The sequence below is a fragment of the Miniopterus schreibersii genome (assembly GCF_964146895.1).
Source record: "Miniopterus schreibersii genome assembly, chromosome: 7".
NCBI classification, from domain to species: Eukaryota; Metazoa; Chordata; class Mammalia; order Chiroptera; family Miniopteridae; genus Miniopterus; species Miniopterus schreibersii.
Window position 1 is genome coordinate 37,405,828 of NC_138108.1, and position 19,122 is coordinate 37,424,949.

General features: G+C 36.4%; 2 protein-coding genes across 2 annotated transcripts in view; both read left to right on the forward strand.

Moving 5' to 3' along the window:
- Window positions 1–19,122, forward strand: part of LOC308559674 (titin-like) — a 269,782-nt gene that overhangs the window by 109,860 nt on the left and 140,800 nt on the right. The window contains 27 exon segments of the mRNA XM_081142718.1: window positions 481–885; window positions 1,339–1,401; window positions 1,786–1,863; window positions 2,028–2,105; window positions 2,690–2,776; window positions 3,010–3,090; window positions 4,101–4,181; window positions 4,892–4,975; window positions 7,372–7,455; window positions 7,703–7,783; window positions 7,927–8,010; window positions 8,181–8,264; window positions 8,531–8,632; window positions 9,060–9,170; window positions 10,996–11,076; window positions 11,259–11,336; window positions 11,566–11,649; window positions 11,792–11,875; window positions 12,162–12,245; window positions 12,438–12,521; window positions 13,255–13,335; window positions 13,639–13,845; window positions 14,808–14,885; window positions 17,178–17,255; window positions 17,751–17,834; window positions 18,082–18,165; window positions 18,392–18,475. Of these exon segments, the coding sequence (XP_080998844.1) occupies window positions 481–885; window positions 1,339–1,401; window positions 1,786–1,863; window positions 2,028–2,105; window positions 2,690–2,776; window positions 3,010–3,090; window positions 4,101–4,181; window positions 4,892–4,975; window positions 7,372–7,455; window positions 7,703–7,783; window positions 7,927–8,010; window positions 8,181–8,264; window positions 8,531–8,632; window positions 9,060–9,170; window positions 10,996–11,076; window positions 11,259–11,336; window positions 11,566–11,649; window positions 11,792–11,875; window positions 12,162–12,245; window positions 12,438–12,521; window positions 13,255–13,335; window positions 13,639–13,845; window positions 14,808–14,885; window positions 17,178–17,255; window positions 17,751–17,834; window positions 18,082–18,165; window positions 18,392–18,475 (2,694 nt within the window).
- On the forward strand, window positions 14,997–17,111 carry LOC308559743 (titin-like; the record flags this gene model as incomplete). The annotated part of the gene is made up of 7 exons (XM_081142847.1): window positions 14,997–15,006; window positions 15,095–15,169; window positions 15,376–15,468; window positions 16,218–16,295; window positions 16,491–16,700; window positions 16,914–16,997; window positions 17,104–17,111. The coding sequence occupies 7 exons, from the start codon at window positions 14,997–14,999 to the stop codon at window positions 17,109–17,111; spliced, it is 558 nt and encodes a 185-aa protein (XP_080998973.1).

Consider the following 19,122-nt stretch of genomic DNA (forward strand, 5'->3'; position numbering starts at 1 on the left):
GCAACAAACTGATATAGCTACACAATTTTAAATATTATCTTTATCAAACTGGCTCAAGAGTCATATTCCATAGTCAAAAATGTAGCTCTAAAATTAGAAATGTTTTTGAAAGTTAGAAATTTAAATAGAGGTTAACTGCAGAAACATTGAATATAAGTGCCATAAAATGATGGCATTTTACAAACTGGAGCTTTCATAAAACTATGGGAGGTGTATCCATTTGATAATATTTACTGAATGCCATGTTGTTCACACTGAAAAAAAATCCTCAAATTAAGAGTAGAGTGTATCTTGATACTCCTGATAGTATTCCGTAGTCAACAAAATTTTACATGAAACCGACACAAGGAAAACATAAATTCTCAGTACGACACTGATGTAAAATTTGACTTTCACTTAGTGAGGGAATTGTATGGATATAATTAACATGCTAAGGTTATCCTGTATTTATTTATGTATTTATGTACTTATTTATTTTAGCTCCTGAAGTTATTGATGTATCCTCCAAGGCTGAAGAAGTGAAAATAACGACCATCACCAGAAAGAAAGAGGTTCAGAAGGAAAAAGAGGCTGTGTTTGAGAAAAAGCAAGCAGTCTACGAGGAGAAGAAAGTTTACATCGAACCTTTGGAAGAACCTTATGATGAGCTGGAAGTGGAACCATACACAGAGCCATTCGAAGAACCTTATTACGAAGAACCAGAGGAAGACTATGAGGAGACCAGGGGAGAGGCGAAAAAGGAGGTGCACGAGGAATGGGAAGAAGATTTTGAAGAAGGGCAGGAATACTATGAAAGGACAGAAGGTTATGATGAAGGGGAAGAAGAGTGGGAGGAGACTTACAGAGAGCGAGAGGTTATTCAAATTCAAAAGGAGGTTTATGAAGGTATGTATTAATTGGGTGATTTTTCTCTTTATTTTTGCTCAGTTCGTTATGTTTTCGATGTTATTAACCTGATTAATCATGGATACAGATAAAAGGATTGTTTCCATTTTTCAAGGTTAGAAATCTTTAGAAACTTAATTTTTAAAAGAGCCGTTTTCTTCTGTTACTTTCATGCTTTGACATTGTGTAAGTTGAATTATTTGGTCCCATTATTAAGATTAAATTCCAAGTGCTATTTTCTAAAGCAAAAGTTCAAGTTTTATAGTCAATGCCTTGCTGCATCTGTGCTTGATCTTGCTTCTAAATACAGCATGAAGAATCCCGTTAGCAATATGGATCTCCAATACAAGACCCAATTATATGTTATTCTTAAATTATTTCATTTGCAATTTAAACAACCTTTTAGAACTTATCTATTTAAGCACCCCTTCTTATTCTGTGTTTTTGTTAAAGAGTTACATGAGAGAAAAATTCCAGAAAAGGTGCCCGAAAAGAAAAAAGCACCACCTCCTAAAGGTATGTGATTGGGATTATTTAACTAGATCAGAGCATCAACATCATTATCATGGCTTGTTTGGCAAAGACGTATATATAAATCATCAGTTCAATCCAATAGGCACAACTTCTTCTCTAAGCTTTACTGTATCAATGAACTTTTTTCTAAAAATGTCTTAATTCATTTAGAAAAAAAAATTAAAAATGATAAAAAGATTGCTATGGTAAATATAAAATAAAATATAACCCAAATATTTGAAGTACAGAAACTTGTACTTAAAGTTCAGAGCACCAACTTTGTCTCTTTCTAAAAAAAGTATACACATATATACATATACATATAGAGAGCAAAACTATGTTAATAGAAGTTCTAAAAGTACTGCAATTTCTTTAAAATACTTGCAGTTGCAAAGAAGCCAGTAGTTGAAAAAATTGAAAAGACTTCTCGAAGAATAGAGGAAGAAAGAGTTCAAGTCACAAAAGGTATTATCATTTAAAACACTTCTAGTATCATGTGCACAGGTAACCTGTTTACTGATATATACTCACATTAGTTATTTATATAGTCACCTAAACTAAGATATTTTAAATTTATGTGCAAAGCATTATTCTTCACAATACAAATGTATTTGTACATATTTTTTAAGTACCCGAAGTTTCCAAGAAGATTGTTCCACAAAAACCTTCTCGGACTCCAGTGCAGGAAGAAGTTGTTGAAGTGAAAGGTATATATCTTTCTCTTTCAGCTACAAGTTTTAATCATTTTTAATGTATATGGGTATGTGTACATATATTACTAAACAATTTACAAATCTGAAACCACCAGAATAAGGTCACTCTTATATAATATACATTTTATGCTGAGTTGCACATATGTATAACTTAAGTAAATAATATTATCTTTGCTTCTAGTTTTGCTTCAAAATTACATAATTTTTAAAGGAAGGTTTTGTGTTTAATGAATAGTCTTCTAACTTTACTATGCAATGCATTCCATGCATAGACTATTTCCCATCCTCTCATTTATATGGATAGACCCTAACAGATTAGGAAAAGTACCATATTACATGTGAAGAAGTTGTGTCTATTTGATTGCCATTTAATAATGTTTGATACCGGCTGCATGGGTCGTTTGTCCCTGTAGATCAAACATGATTTGTTTTCTTGTCAGTACTGAGTTTGTTCTTAAGCTTCATATTAACCCACTCATTCTGTGTCTAAACACTTAAATGTAGTGTACAACCTGTGTATTTGATCTGCTGTCTTGTTGTAGAAAAAGGGATACTAATGTGAAATACTCTCTTTAAAGTGCCAGCTGTGCACACAAAGAAGATGGTCATTTCAGAAGAAAAGATGTTCTTTGCATCTCACACAGAGGAGGAGGTGTCAGTAACAGGTATAAGGCAAATTTTAATTTGGGGGCTCAAATAGAAGGGCTTTACATGGAGTTTTTCCTCCTGTTCTTATCTAATTTGGGATTATGTAGGCATCTCTATCTCCTTTTAATTCTCTGTCATCTTTTCATTTCACATTTGTCTCCATTTTAATTTGTATTTCAACATTCTTTGTAAATTATAACTACCACTCACGATGTGGCATACCAGTAATGATAATGTACATTTTTTCAAGTCCCTGAGGTACAAAAGAAAACTATTACTGAAGAGAAAATTCATGTTGCTGTTTCCAAAGAGATTGAACCTCCGCCAAAAGGTATTAATGATTCATTCTAAGTTTCTAAAATCTTTTAAAAGTTCCATAGTAAATACCTGAATATGTTAATATTAAATAATAGATTTAATCACACAGTCAGTAGACCTGTAGCCACTAGATACAAAGGATATCACAGGGGGATGGGAAGACCATGAGGAGGGTACAGGAGAGAGGAACGAAAGTTATGGAGGCTCTGTCCACACTTTAGGGAGCTCACAATCTAGTAACCAGCTATTTGGAAATACCAGCTCATCAGAGCTAATGGTTAAATTTTCAGGAATTTTGCTACTCAGTGTTTAATACCTCCAGGATTGAAAGTTAAATTATATAATCTTGCAATAAAATAAATTATATATGTTTTAAAACTATGCCAATCAATACTCAACACTCATTACTCCCTGTTTCACTGCCCTTTACTATTATGTATATTTCCGAGGTTATGTCGAGTATATCTGTGCTATGGAAATGCTAGATAATATGGTGTGCTACTGCACATCTCTTCTTAACTCCACAATGACGTCACAGTTGGTGGCCGAGGTGGGAGCATTTACACCACCACAGATATTGGAACTCAGAAATTGGCAGCAGCTACAAATTAGGGCTCCACCACTCCCCCAGTCTCACCCCTGGTCAAATCGTTAAACACATAGGGTACTAAAAATACTTGAGATAATCTAATGCAATTGTTCTAAGGCAGCTGCTTTATAAAAGTTAAGTTTCTAAAACTAGTGTCTGAGGAACAGGCACTGGTACCTCTGAGGAAAGGGTGCTCCTGCCTGTTCCTGGGAACGTGGAGGCTCCTGTACTCAAAGGTGAATAAGTCACAGCACTTTCTAGTTAGTTACTTGTCCATTTCCTTTTATTCTTGTTTCTAACATGTAACTTTCTTGCATTCAATTGGTATAAAACGGGGATGTCTACTTTTTATTTTAATTCTAAGTCTTGCAACCAACAGTATGTGCCTTGTCAAAATGCACAATTTCTCAAAAACGGTGCATTTATTTTTAAAGTCCCTGAGCCACCTAAGAAAACAGTCCCAGAAGTGGTTCCTGTTCCCACTCCTAAAAAGGTGGAGCCCCCACCAGCCAAAGGTAGAATAATGTATTTTTTAAAAATTTCTTACTGTCTGTCTTCTGGTATCTTTTTCTATGAGATCTGTATATTAACAAAGGAACATCTGTAGAACATCTGTAATATGTTTAATTCTGTGTATGTTGACTCATTAGTGTGTGGTAATGTGTTATATGAGTGTCAGTACCATTTTTAGACTCCAGACTATGCTAATTGGGTGTTTGTTGGCTTCATGTAACATATGTGGTGTCTCTGTGGTATTGATCTATTTGGCATACATTTTCATCACAAGTAGAGCATATAAAATTACTTCTTAAATTCTTTTAAATTTATCTTTATTGCTGAAGTATTACATATGTCCCCTTCTTTTACCCCAATGGCCCCCTCTACCCTGCCACCCCGCTCCCACCATCTCCCAGGCCTTCACCACACTATTGTCGGTGTCCATGGGTTATGCATATAAGCATATAAGTTCTTTGGTTAATCTCTCTCCACCACCATCCCACCCCACCCCTCTTCCCTCTGAGATTCCTCAGTCTGTTCCATGCTTCTATGTCTCTGGATCTATTTTGTTCATCAGTTTATTTTGTTCATTAGATTCCACATATGAGCGAGCTTACTTCCTAAATTCTTACACTCTTACTAAGGATTTATTCTTTAATGTAATCTTAAATGTCTCAGAATGAGACTAGACATTCTCAACATTTTTTCAACAATGGTATCTTTAAAGTTCCTGAAGTGCCCAAGAAACCGGTGCCGGAGGAGAAAAAGCCTGTTCCTGTACCCAAGAAGGAGCCTGCCGCTCCCCCAAAAGGTACACCAAGCTGATCATGGATAACCCTTCGCCCCAAATACTGGCCCCTTGCTTTATGTGGTCTTCATACATACTCTGCTTACATGCCCTGTGTATTTTTCATTTGTTTGTCAGCTTTAGGGGTCGTACTCTCAATATACATTATTTATGATATTGAACATTCCAAAGATACCTCCTAAAAGTGTTAAGAGAAGTAACTACATCAGACAGCTGTCTTAAATTTTTAATATCTTCCCTCTCTTAAAGAAGAAATATTTGTGAAACTCATTTTCTATAGGCATGTTTCTAGGAAAAAATTTTACTCCTAGAGTTGTGACTTTTTCTTAATAAAAAATGCTTTCATGAGTTTTGACAAGATCCAAAGACTGACAACTGTAGAGTATTTGGCAGAACTGAATGTTAACTAGATTAAAAGGTTCACAGAGCTACTAGTAACTGCCACTCTTCTGAAAAGCTAGTGATGCCGAGTCTCCAGTAATTGGAAATATATCGATTTTTAACATTTACTTTCACCATATTTCTTGAGACATTAATTGAACATCAAAATTTGTCATAAATGTTGCAATTATCTAATTAGCTAATTATGGAACCTTTCATACAGGCATGTTTGGATTCAAATGTGCCAATCCCTTGCTTTGGTTTTTGGACTTGGTGTTTGTTTTGTTGTTTTGGTTTGGTTTGGTTTTTGGTGATAAAAGACAGTACCTTATGGAGGCTGTGAAGCTACAAACTGTACATGTCTGCTCAATTATAGAGAGATTCAGTACATCATCTAACTTAGGAGAAAACAGGCTTACTGAAATTATACATCTTAAATAGTTCCCATCTGCCTGACTGCCCAGTGTTTCCATTTTCTTCCTAAATCAGATCTGCTTCTCTCTTTGTTAAACTCTTGGCTCTTCCAGAATTCTGGGACTTATTTTTAATCAAGTAATTTTTAAAGAATAATTTCTGATGATCTAATCATTTAAATATAATAATTATATGAAAATATATATAATGATTATAATGAAAAAGTGATATTACTAAAATCAATACTAATACCAAAGCCACTGACCACTCCTGAAGGAGACAGAGAGGCATGTTTGTTTCTAAATAAACAAATACATGTAGTGACATATATATATATGTATATATATGTATAAACAACCCATGTAGGTACAACATAACTCATACACACGAGTGTATATCAGTATAATTACATCAAGATATTAAAAATGCAAGTATACAGGTGCAGGGGTTTACAAAATTGCCAATATCTTATTTAAAGTGGAAATATTTATTGCCAATAACGCAGGCTGTTAAAATACATTTGCCATCTAAAAATTCAACATCGTCAACACTTAGATTAACTAAACCCACCGTCAACCTTTGTTGGGTCAGAGACTCTGTGGAAAACTATTGAGCCTCTTAGAGAAAAGTACATGTGCACATACCCACAAAATTTTATACATAGAACTCTCCAAAGCCATTGACACATGGATATCAGATTGAAAGGTGTCAGGAGCCAGCCTGAAAAATGAACAAACCTGAGGTCGAGCGGTGGGAATGAAAGAGACAGACAAAGTTATGGGATCAGGAGGACAGCCCTCTAATGAGGAGCAGCACCAAATGGCTTCAGAGCCTTTATTATGTAGTAAGTAACAAACAAGTGATAATGCGGTGAGGGTGATACAAACTAGTTCCTTCAAAGCTTCATGAACACTCTTTCAGAGTAAACACCCTGCCTTCTGCAGGAGCCCAGACTTTGGTAATTTCTTTATCTCGGCTCCTTATGGGAACTTGTGGGGAGGGTCAAGTCCTTGACTTCAGACCCTCAGGCTACGTGGACCGTGTCCAGACACGTCACCGGCTCCCAACAGAGAGGCTTACTCTAGAATAATAGGGTTTCCTGAGTTTTGTATACACTACAAGGGCACACACACACAAATCAGAAGAGAAAAGGGAAAAAAGTAACATACAGATACAACTATTCTAAAGAGTTTTTAGTGTCAGTCTAAGATAGTCTTAGATAAATTAAATCCATTATCAATGGGTTCCATTTATCAGTACAAAACATAAAGAGATTTTTATATACCACATTCATGCTCTATAATTGCTGACAAATTTGTTTTTATCAAAAGCATATCAATATCTAAAGAAAGAATGAATTCTGCACACATCCTTCCATGTATTTAATTTATTTTTGACTGCTAAATGTCTCTGTAACATCACTTGGGCCATTTATCACATCCTGACCTTTATAACACCTCTATAGCTTAATTTTATGCATTATTTTGCCAAAGCACAGAAAATCTATAACATTAATGAACTACATGAATATTTGTGTATGTGCCTATGTCCGTTCATAAAATTGATATATATCTTAACTAACATGCTGTTTTAAAAACTTTAAGTCCCAGGGGTGCCAAAGAAACCTGTCCCTGAAGAAAAGATTCCTGTTCCTGCTGCAAAGAAAATGGAAGCTCCACCAGCTGAAGGTACAGTTACTTACTTAGAAAAGAAGTTAAAAAAAAAAAAAAAAAGCCCTTTTTATACATCTTGAGCACAAAACATTTTTGTGTTTAATTATCTCTTTGTTTAGTTAGTTAAATTCAAAATGAATGTTTTATGGTGTGAGAATTCAACAAGCGTGTCTGTCCACCTGCCTACTTTCTTAAAAAATAACTGTACAATAGCTACTTTGGAAAACATAAAGTCAATTCTCAAAATTAATGTCTTTTCAAGTTCCCAAAGTACAGAAGAGGGTTGTCACAGAAGAAAAAATAACCGTTGTTACTCAAAGAGAGGAATCTCCACCACCAGCAGGTACTTAATCCTGTCTCCGTGAAATAACCTGTCTTTCCTTCAGGCTTCTTTAATTGCATGTCTTCTTTAAGGGGCTGCCAGTTCTATGTTGCTCATTTATTTTGCCTTCCTGAGAATTTTAAAATCAAATACTATCTTTTAAGTGCCAGAAATACCCAAGAAGAAAGTTCCTGAAGGAAAAAGACCTACCCCGCCTCAGAAAGTGGAAGAAGCTCCACCACCAAAAGGTATTGTCTCTGCACCTTGCCAAGAACCATCTTTGTTTAGGCTCTTGCGCTCCCGGGCAGACGATGACTTCGTCAGCTTTGTGACATGAGTGCATTGTGGGGTGTATCTGGGCTTTGCGCTGTGCGCCAAGGAGACAACTTTGGGAATCTAAAAGCGCCTCTTTTTAAAGTGCCAGCTCCGCCTAAGAAACCTGTCCCAGAGGAGCAAGTTTCCCTGCCCGCTCCTGTCGCTAAGAAAGCTCCTCCTCCCCGAGGTAGGGTTTGTCCCACACCGCCGACAGGCCCTTCTAGCCTGGAGTCCCTGCCTTTCCCACTTTGTGTTCTTCTGGTCCCAGCCCTTCGTCTGTCCGTCCGTCCGTCCTCTGATAGAGTTCCCATGTGTGTATGCTTGTGACGTGTTCCGTACCTGTGCTCCCATTTTCCCAGTGAAAGTCTTGTACTGTGCAAATCTTCCCCGAACTCTTGAGAGAATTGTTAAGAGTCTTGATTTTTCAACGTCAACTCTGATGCTTTCTTAAAGCTGAAGTTTCTAAGAAAACTGTCCTAGAAGAGAAGAGATTGGTAGCCGAAGAAAAACTATCCATTGCAGTTCCTCAAAGAGTGGAAGTCACGCGGCACGAAGGTATCAGCTGGGAAGAGGGAGAAATGAGCTGGCGCGTTTCCCCGAAGCCTTCTCTTCCCACTCTTCCCGGATGCGACTGCTTGCTGTAGCGGTTGTCCTCCTTTGTCACTGTCTCCCCGTAGCCTTCGGGGACTGAGTCTTTTGTGTCTACATTGGCCCAAATCATACTAAGAAATGAACGGGGTGCTGAAAACGGGATCATTGTGACAGTGGCCCCACATGGACGTTCTTAGAATGTTCTTGTCGGTCTTGAGCTGCGCTGTCCCCTCATCTTAAGCCAGCTCCAGCTCTGTCCTTCTTGTAATGAGGGGGGACTGTGGAGCCACGCCCGAAGCAGGCAGAAGAACCGCTGTCCCTCTGCAGGGAGGGCTTAGCCATTCTCAGCATTTCAGGGGGCTGAATGTGAATTCAATCTTATCTTTCAAAGTATCGGCAGAGGAGGAATGGAGCTATTCAGAACAAGAGGAAAGAGTGTCCTTTTCAGTTTATAGAGAAGAGAGAGAGGAAGAGGAGGAAGCCGAGGTCACAGAATATGAAGGTAAACAATTCAAATAAGCTAGACGGGACCCGGAGGCTCACTGAGTTGTTTTCTTTCACGGATTATTTACCGACTAAGGAAAAGTGACACAAATCTAGTGAACATCTACTGGCCTCATTAGATGTGTCTTCTGATCAAAACACAAGATTCAGGAGCATTACTTAGAATAAACATCCAGTGCCTTTCGTGTCCATCTCCTCTTGGCTATATGGGGGAGGGGGGAGGGCTTCATATCTACAGGTAACTAATGGGGCAGGTATCTCCATATACATTTATCCTTCCCTTAGACAGGGCTTGGTTTCAGCGTGGTGGATTGGCATAATCTTCACCTTGGTGGTCTAATGTAAAACAGAGGAAACATAGAACAGTTTTGATAGCACAACTCACTAATGTGTCCTGACTCACAGTTTTAAAATTAACAGGGAATTATGTTACCTTATTATATTCCAGAAGTCAAGGCCATGTTTGAGAGTGAAGCACTGAACACATAGGGTTTTCCTATATTTCATGTATGGAGAAAACAATTGTGTAACATCTTTGCTTAGACTGACCTATTATTCAGATGTTCCCATACCTGTAATGAGAATCCACTCTAGTTTCTTAAGGCTTGAACAAGAAACTTTATTTCAGTGTTGGGATACCTTTTCAATGAATTAAGACACCGTTAGGTTTACTGATCAAGTCAAGCATTCTGGCTAAAGCTGTTTATTTGAAAGAACTTTCCTAAGAAAGTTCTAATTAGCTCTTAAGAGAAGTCAATAAGGTTTTTAACAAATTAACTCTCTTCCCAATGAAAAGATGAATAGAACTATATATTTTCATCTCTGGCTAACAAATGATGCCCCACCCCTTCTCTGCAGAAGAAAACTCCTTGAGAAATCCAGATATGTAGTCTTAGTAGAATGGCTGGAAAGAACAAGATAGGACATGACTCCCAAGAGGAAACCTACCAGTTCTTTTGTTTTCTGGGAGAGGCCACTATAAGGGACATAAGTCAAGAATCTGATGGATTCAAAGAGGGTCCTATCCGTTCCAGAAATGTTTGAGAAACCAAACATAACATGTATGCAAGGAAAGTTCTCATTTCATGAATCTGATTTCAGTTTTTGACACTATGCATTATGAATTTCCTTTAGTACTACAGACTCTAGAAAAAGGAAAAACATTCTATGATATTCTTATGTTTTCATTAAGCCCAAAAGATTTAGGAAAAATCTGGATAACCTGTTAAATTTACTTCTAGTGTAAAGATATGTGTTTGTAACTAGAGTTTTCTATTCTGTAGTTAACTTTATACACATAGGCTCAAAAATCATGTGATAATGCCTGCCTCTTTTACCATACCTGCCCCCACAAAACTGGGGGGGGGAACCACTTGTTTCTGAGTCCTCAGTAGGTTTTTCTTACGTGATACAAGTCTTTTCTTTCTTATAAACTTGTCTATGCTTCTTCAAGTATATGTTTCTGCCTTGTAGCCTTTGAATCTAGAGTGTTCTTTTAATTTTTTGAAACTTATCTTCAAATACTTAAAAGCCATTAGAATTGTTCTTATGTCTTGTACTTGTCCGGTTCTTCCTATAAATACAAACATTATTATCTTTATGATACACCTGAAAATTAAATTAATGAAACTTACTTCCCATATTCTTTATTAAGACACATGCTTTGATTAAAATCTTCTTCCTTAGTATTTTAAGTGGAAACAATCAGGGATTTGGCAAGTGTTAAACTTTTGCTATTGTGATTACTCTTGGAGCAATAAATTACAGCTAATGAACATGAGAAACACTACAACTTACCTTCTTTAAAATTGATGTCTTTAAAGTGCTGGAAGAGCCTGAGGAATATGTTGTAGAAGAAAAGCTGCACTTTATTTCCAAGAGGGTGGAAGCTGAACCGGCCGAAGGTACACTGACTCTTGAATTAGTTCCATCCCTATACATCCCATTCTTAATCCTCTCTTGTAGTTAATGTATTGTCTATATTGTAAATGTTGATACGTATCATGTCTAAACAAAAAGATTCCTTACATTTTTATTAAAAAGAAATATGGACATTTCTACAAATGTATTTTATAATCTTTTCAAGTGCCTGAAAAGCGTGAGAAGAAAATTGTACCCAAACCAAAAATTCCTGCTAAAATAGAGGAACCTCCACCAGCTAAAGGTACAGTTCTCACAAAGAAATGGTACCACTTGTCTTAATAGCTATAATCATATCTTTAATTTAACTGCCTACAGTTTTGTCAGCATGTGTGTATAAACATTTGTGCTGAATATAGTCATTAATGTTCTTGTAAATATGTGATCTTTTCAAAAAGTGAGTTCTTTGCCCCCAAACGATGTCACTTCTTCTGTAATTCAAACTAATATTCTTAAACGTAATCTTTCTGAAGTTCCGGAAGCACCTAAGAAAACTGAGCTAGAAAAGAAAATTCCCGCAGCAGTTCCTAGAAAGGAAAAGGTGCCACCAGCTAAAGGTATATTTGGATTTACTTAATTCTCCTACAATGCCTGTCTTTTTTAACCTTAAATCAATCCATTCTTCAAATTTTTATAACATTAACAAGCAAATAAGTGTGCCTATTGTATGTTTGACTGTGTTGTCTGATGTTTTTTAAGTGCCAGAAGAGCCAAAGAAACCAATTCCTGAAAAAATGGCTCCTCCAAAAGTGGCTAAGATAGAAGAGCCTCCCCCCACCAAAGGTAAATGAGATCCCCCAGCAGGAAAGCTAGAAACCTGTCCTGTCTCGTGTCCTCTTGCTGCTGTCTTTGGGTCCCACCTTTTACGTGGAGGTTATTGGTGTGTGTTGGTGGCAGTGGTGTATTATCGCCTTGTCTATGGGTGGAGTTTTACTTACTTGATGTGAAGTTTATTTGTGTGTACCTTGTAAATTGTTATATTCTAAAATCACAGTCCTTTCTGGCTAATTTTTTTTTTTAATTCCACTTGAAGCAATATAATTCCCTAATCCTAAAATTATCTTTTAAGTGACTCAGAGGCAAATGCAAATTACTCAGGAAGAAAAAGTTCTTGTTGCTGTAACTAAAAAAGAAGAGCCTCCAAGAGCCAGAGGTACATGGAGCCTTTTCATACACAGAATGTTGTACTTGCCCCTTCTCTTTACCAGACACACTGGTTACGGGTGTTTGTCGTTTGAAATAAGGGAAATGTCAGGTCTTTTATGTTTGAGTTGCTGTTATACAACTGCCTTTTGGTGGTCTGAATGAGGGAAACAATTCTTTAAAGTGAAATCTGTCTTTAAAGTGCCCGAGGAACCCAAGAGAGCTGTTCCAGAGGAAAAAGTTCTCAAACTCAAACCTAAAAAAGAGGAGGCACCACCGGCAAAAGGTACGCCAACTTTTTCAGAAATCAAAATAAGCATATAGGTATTGAAACAAATCTAGCAGAATTTAGGTTCTTAGGGAAATTAATTTAAATACATATTTTAAAGTGGTATGCATATGCTATTTCATATCTTCAAAACTAAACATTTCTTATACCAGAAGGTATCTCTTCTTTTGTTTTCCTAAAAAAATGTGAAGCTCTCTCCAAACATGTGTAGATACTTTCCCTTAAAGTGTACTTGTCTTCTATTATGTCTTTATTTGTCTATGTACTAAACTCATCTGCCAAAATGCTTGTTTTGTGTGGCAATCTTTGACAAAAATTTAAAACTTTTCAAATCCTGAATTTTCTATGTTGTACCAGTAAAACTTATAAAAATACCTTAGAATTAAGGTACAGAAACTGTTTACGTAACACAAGTTTCTGTCTCATGCTTGTTTCATAGTCATTGTTTATGTTGTCTAGTGGCCTTTTTTAACTCTTATAAATACTACTTGATCTTCTGAAGTTACTCAGTTTCTTTAAAGCATTGAGTAACTTAGAAAACAGCATTCATATGTATATTAGATCATGTTTATTTCCAATTCTATTGATTTTTCTTGCCATTTAAATTAAAAATTTGACAACAAGCACGGTTATGGTCATCTTTGTCCTTGGATTGTTCATACACAGTTTCTCTGAACTCATATATATTCAAAATCTTGCAATTCATTTTTAATAATTACTCTTTTTAAAGTGACTGAATTCAGGAAAAGAGCCGTTAAAGAAGAAACGATATCCATTGAAGTTCCAAAAAGAGAACCTCGTCCCACTAAAGGTATATTGTGTTTTGACTAAATAATAAAATGCTGCATGAAACTACACAGCTCTTTGCCTCCTAGTTCCTGACTTGACTCCCATCCTTTATGGGCTTAGTGTTGACTAAAGGTGGGGAATCCAACATTTGAAGTCATAAACAGCAAATGTACACCCTGTAATACCTGGACCAGCAAAGGACAACCAGGTTCTCCCATAACCAGTGCATGAGACCATCACAAAGAAATGAAATCAAAGCACATTGTTACTCTTATCCCTAAATGGGCTTCAAGTAAACTGCTGCTTGTTGTCAATATTATTCTAGAAGTAACTGTAACAGAAGAGAAAGAATGGTCTTACACCCGGGAAGAAGAAAGTGTTTCAGTACAGCGGGAGGAGTATGAAGAATATGAAGAATATGATCGTGAAGAATTTGTGGAGTATGAGCCCACAGAGGAATATGAGCAGTATGAAGATTATGCGGAACGTGAGCTTTACGAAGAGACTAAAGAACAGGAAGAATACATCACAGGTATGGACAGAACTGCAATCTTGAAACCATATTGAATATATGCAAATTCCATTAGAACAGGATACAGTTTTGGGTGCCCAAAGAAATTTGGAAAGAACTTTGTTTCCTTTGGCAATTTCAAAATTTTTGTTTTCTTCAGTAACTTTTAGGGGGGGAAAAATCTCTGTGCTAATCTTATGGTTACTGTTTAGATTGGGTTTATGGAATAACGTATTTCCCCCTCATTTTTCCTTGTACACAAAATAGTAAATGTTGCTACATTTCTTTCTCAAAAAAAGTTAGGAATTTATCTTCATGTGCCTATGATCATTCTAATATATGATCAAAAACTTCTGAACATCTCCCATTCTGAAGCTTGTTTTGATCAATCATGATAGGCTGTTGAGAAAATGTGCTAGCCTCAGGGTTCCCATCATCATACTTGACAAAGACTCTTTCAAAGGGAAAGACAGAGAAGAAGGCTAACAAGCAGCTGTGTTTTATCTCATGAAGATCCTATTTTTAGGCATATCATTTTGGTTCCAAAGAATTTACTCAAAAAATAAGTTCCTATTGGAACTTTGAAATGAGTCAGTATTATGTCAATTTCTGATGTTTCTAAGTCTAACTTTGAGGCCATCCTGTGTAGTTTTGAAGATAACATTAAAAGCCATTATTATATAGACAGATGTTTTAACCACCATATTGTCTACCTGAAGTGAAGTGAGAGTTTGAATATGTAAGAGAGAGTAATACTTGCCTAATAGAAATAAGCAGCAAGGAGGAAAGGACACTATAAGCTTGTTTAGGTCTTTTAGACTTTATTCTTCTGGGACCTCTGATTCTTACTTACCTCTAGAGGCTCTGGCTACACTGTAGATGAAAGATAAAATTATTTTAATTCTTTGAGTCTATTTAAGAAATAATATTTTGTATTTATGTTCTCAACTCTAACCCTAAATACCCTGTATGTACTTTTAAAGAACCTGAGAAGCCTATCCCAGTAAAGCCAGTCCAAGAAGAACCGGTGCCCACAAAACCAAAGGCCCCACCCACTAAAGGTAGAGTGAGAAAGACGTCATCAGTACTCAGAGACCTGTGTTTCTTACATGTCAGTCGTACTACAAATACCTGTTTAAGTGGCAGTACGCTAATCGTGTGTGTGTTCGGGGATGTCATGTTGTACGTCATATTTCTTAACTTTTTATTCTTACTACTCTTGAGAAATCTGGTTCAGTTTTGTAAATCTGTTAATATTGATATTTTAAAGTTCTGAAGAAAGCTGTCCCTGAAGAAAAAGTAGCAGTGCCCATTCCTAAGAAACTCAAACCTCTACCACCCAAAGGTACTTGGCCAAGTAATAATGACCCAAAAATATCTTTGTCCCTTGTGTTCTATAAACGTGTCTTACCACCTTGTCTGCTGGTCTTTGCTTTTACTAAATGTGTTGTTCTAGTCCCAATGCTTACATTTCAGTTTTTCGTGTGTTTTTATTTACACTGTATTCATGTGGTTGGTTTTAATGCTCTTCAATTATTAATATCTTTAAAGTACCTGAAGAATCAAAGAAAGTTGTTGAGGAAAAAGTACGCATTTCAATTACCAAACGTGAAAAAGAGCAGGTGACTGAACCAGCTGCTAAAGGTATAATTTCCTTCTCAGATTGGGGCTTTTATAATGTCTCTTGTACAATTAAGGCAGCTATGTTTCACTTTATTTCATTGTTGTGTGTCTTTTAAATTAATCGTTTGGTAAATATTGGATGTAAAAATCTGTATATACAGGATAAGAAGGTAATTTAACCTTTAAAAGGAAAAGTTATTTTAAAATATGTCCATAGTCTTTTATACATTGGCTGCATACTGCCACATGGCTACAATATACAGAAAATAAAATGTTTGAATTTCAAGTCACTGATCATTTGGCACCTTCCTGGTTTATCTAAATTGATGTAATGATATAACAATATTCATTCTAAAATCATTTTGAAGATTAAGAAAAAGCTAACTCAGTGTCCAATAATTTTTCTCCTGCTTTTTACTAAGTGTGAAGTAACTTCTCTACAGTTTCAGAAAGTGTACTTACCTAGAATTTAGGTTTTCATTTTTAGTAAAGGATATTTCCTACAGGCAGAGATACCTAAACACTAAACATGATTTTGCGTTTGGGCTCTGCTACCTCAGACTTACTTGGGCACTTTGGTATGTTCTTATCTCAGTGAGGTTCAGAATTGTTTCCATGTAACATATATAGTCTTAGAGATGAACTATTGCACATCCATCACATAAGAAGCACTTGCAAAATTATTCTATCTGCTTAAAGAACAACAAAGCAAGAATTGGCTGGGTGGCCTGTTTCTTACATTAAAATGTCCTTATACTTAATATTTCAAGTGCCCATGAAGCCCAAGAGGGTTATCACAGAAGAAAAAGTGCTCATTGCTAAAAAAGAAGTAGCAGCACCTGTTAAAGGTACTTAATACCACTCTTTTTACGTGTTGTTTGTCTTCTTTGGTATGAAATTCATGTTCAGTTCTATGTCTGAAGGTCTTTTGTGTGAAAGGTAAAGCCTGTTCTTTCTTCTGTTACAAATGGCTGTGTTCTTAACATTACTTAATTTTGTTGAGAAACTGGAAAATGTCCAACCTAAAGATAATATCTTTAAAGTGCCAGAAGTACCTAAAAGACGAGAACCAGAAGAGATTGCCTTTGAAGAGGAAGTTGTAACCCAAGTAGAGGAATACCTTGAAGAAGAAGAATATGTCCATGAAGAAGAGGAGTACCTTCATGAAGAGGAGTACCTTCATGAAGAGGAGTACCTTCATGAAGAGGAGGAAGTCATAGCTGAAGAAGTGGTACCAGTAATTCCAGTCAAAGGTAGATTACATCTCCCACCAAGGGATACACAGCAGCATCTTTGGCATCTGAGTGTCCAATTTGACCAGATTCTGGGGTTTATTAGCACAGATGACCAATTTTGCTTATTTAGAAACAGACACTTTTAGATGCTGAAGTATGATTTCTGCGGTTGTTTTTTACTTTACATATCTTTTTGCAACATTCCCAAAATTCTTAATAATATCTTTAAAGTGCCTGAGATACCCAAGAAACCTGTTCCAGAAGAGAAGAAACCTATTCCTGTTCCCAAAAAGAAGGAAGCCCCACCAGCAAAAGGTACATCGTCATTCATATCATGGGCATATGAAAGCCTTTATCTGCATAGAAATAGTGAACTATCTTCTGAGTTCAAAACCTTGTGTGTGTTGCTGTCTGTTGTTAGAAATGTGAATTGTGCTTTGTACGGATGTGTTGTTACTAGTACTTAGAACTTACTAATAAATAATATCTTTAAAGTGCCTGAGATTCCTAAGAAGCCAGAGGAGAAAGTTCCTGTGCCCATTCCTAAAAAAGAGAAGGCTCCACCAGCTAAAGGTACATCTCTTTGCAGTCCATCAGGGGGATAACGTAATAATTTACTCATGTAGTATAACTTGATGGCCCATATCAGTTCTTTCCCCATGACTACATTAACAATATTAATGGCAAGGCAAGGACCAACCAACTGGTTATAGGAGCGGTTTACTGTGTATCCATCTCTGAATTTTGCCATCGAAGCATGTTGATGCTTAATGCTTGGTTCCTCCTCTTTAGTGGAAAGTTCCTAGTGTAAAATAGATTCTTATTATAACACCAAAATAGGCAAAAATCACCATTTACCAGGCATTGTGTGTTGTCTTTGTCACCAATCTATGTTTTTTCAGTGTTTTTTAATTTTTATTTTTGTGAATCCCTTTGTTTATGGCTGTTATTTTCATCTTAAAGTGAAATTATTAGAATATCTATGATGCTTCAATTAAGTTCTGAAATTGCTGGATTCTTGTCAGAAAGTGAAAAATGTGACACTAACCCTATTTGATATCTTTAAAGTTCCTGAAGTACCCAAGAAACCTGTGCCAGAGGAGAAAGTACCTGCACCGGTCCCTAAAAAGGTGGAAGCTCCACCTGCTGAAGGTACATAAACTTGCACTGTCACAACACTTTCTTATTCCACATTTGCATGTGAGTAAAAATTAATCTTTGGGGATTAATATTTCTTTAATATTTCTTTATGGGAAAGAAACGATATATTTTAAGGATACAATCCTTCTTGAGATACCTTGGCTATATTATTACTACCTTATCTTGATCTTTTTGAGGCTATGCTTCTATGCAAAATTTTATGTTGTATAAATTTTTTTTCTAAATCATTTCTTTAAAGTGCCAGAAGTGCCCAAGAAGCCCGTGCCTGAGAAGAAGGTGCCAGTTCCTGTTCCTAAGAAAGTAGAGGCTCCACCTGTAAAAGGTATATCACTTCATCATTTAGAATATCTGGGTGGGGGGGAAAAACACCTTTTTTCTTTAATATGTTTAATGTATATTCACATATAAATTCCCCCACAATATTCCATGTTTTAAAAAATCATCTTATTAGAAATATAAAAATCAGGTGTTCTGTGATTCTTTTTCATATCTGTTGCACTAAAACATGTAGAAGAACACATTATTAAAGACAAATAATATCTTTAAAGTGCCAGAGGTGCCCAAGAAGCTCATTCCAGAGGAAAAGAAACCAACACCCATTCAGAAAAAAATGGAAGCTCCACCACCCAAAGGTACATTAATGTCTAATAGAACCAGGGCCAAAAGGAAAGCTAGCTGGTGTTGCACAGGCTCACTAATTATGATAAGTGCTTGGTGCTCTATGATCACAGAATATTTGCTTCTCCTGTTGTCCCATTGTTATGAATGTTGTACATAAAAGTGATGCTCATGTGGTTGAATAAATATCTTTAAAGTGCCAAAGACACGGGAGCCAGTGCCAGTTCCTGTAGCTTTACCTCGGGAAGAGGAAGTTCCATTTGAAGAAGAAATTTCTCCTGAAGAGGAAGTTTTACCTGAGGAAGAGGAAATTCTTCCAGAAGAGGAGGAAGTTCCTCCTGAGGAAGAAGAAGAGGAAGTGCCTCCTGAGGAGGAAGAATTTGTACCTGAAGAAGTTCTTCCAGAAATTAAACCCACGGTGCCAGTACCTGCACGAGGTATAGCAGCTCTTCTTGGAGTCATCAAGGCCTCTTTTGTGTTGACTTCTGCCTTTCCATCTTTTCCTTCATCTCCAGTCTTATCTATAGTGCTCCACTCTCTATGTTGTCTACCATCTAAATCTTAGAAAACATTCCGTTCATGTGTGCTCTTATTAATGGGTGTCTGTCTTGTGTGTGTCTATTGTAAATTATCTGAATGTCTTTTCAAATTTTGTAATATG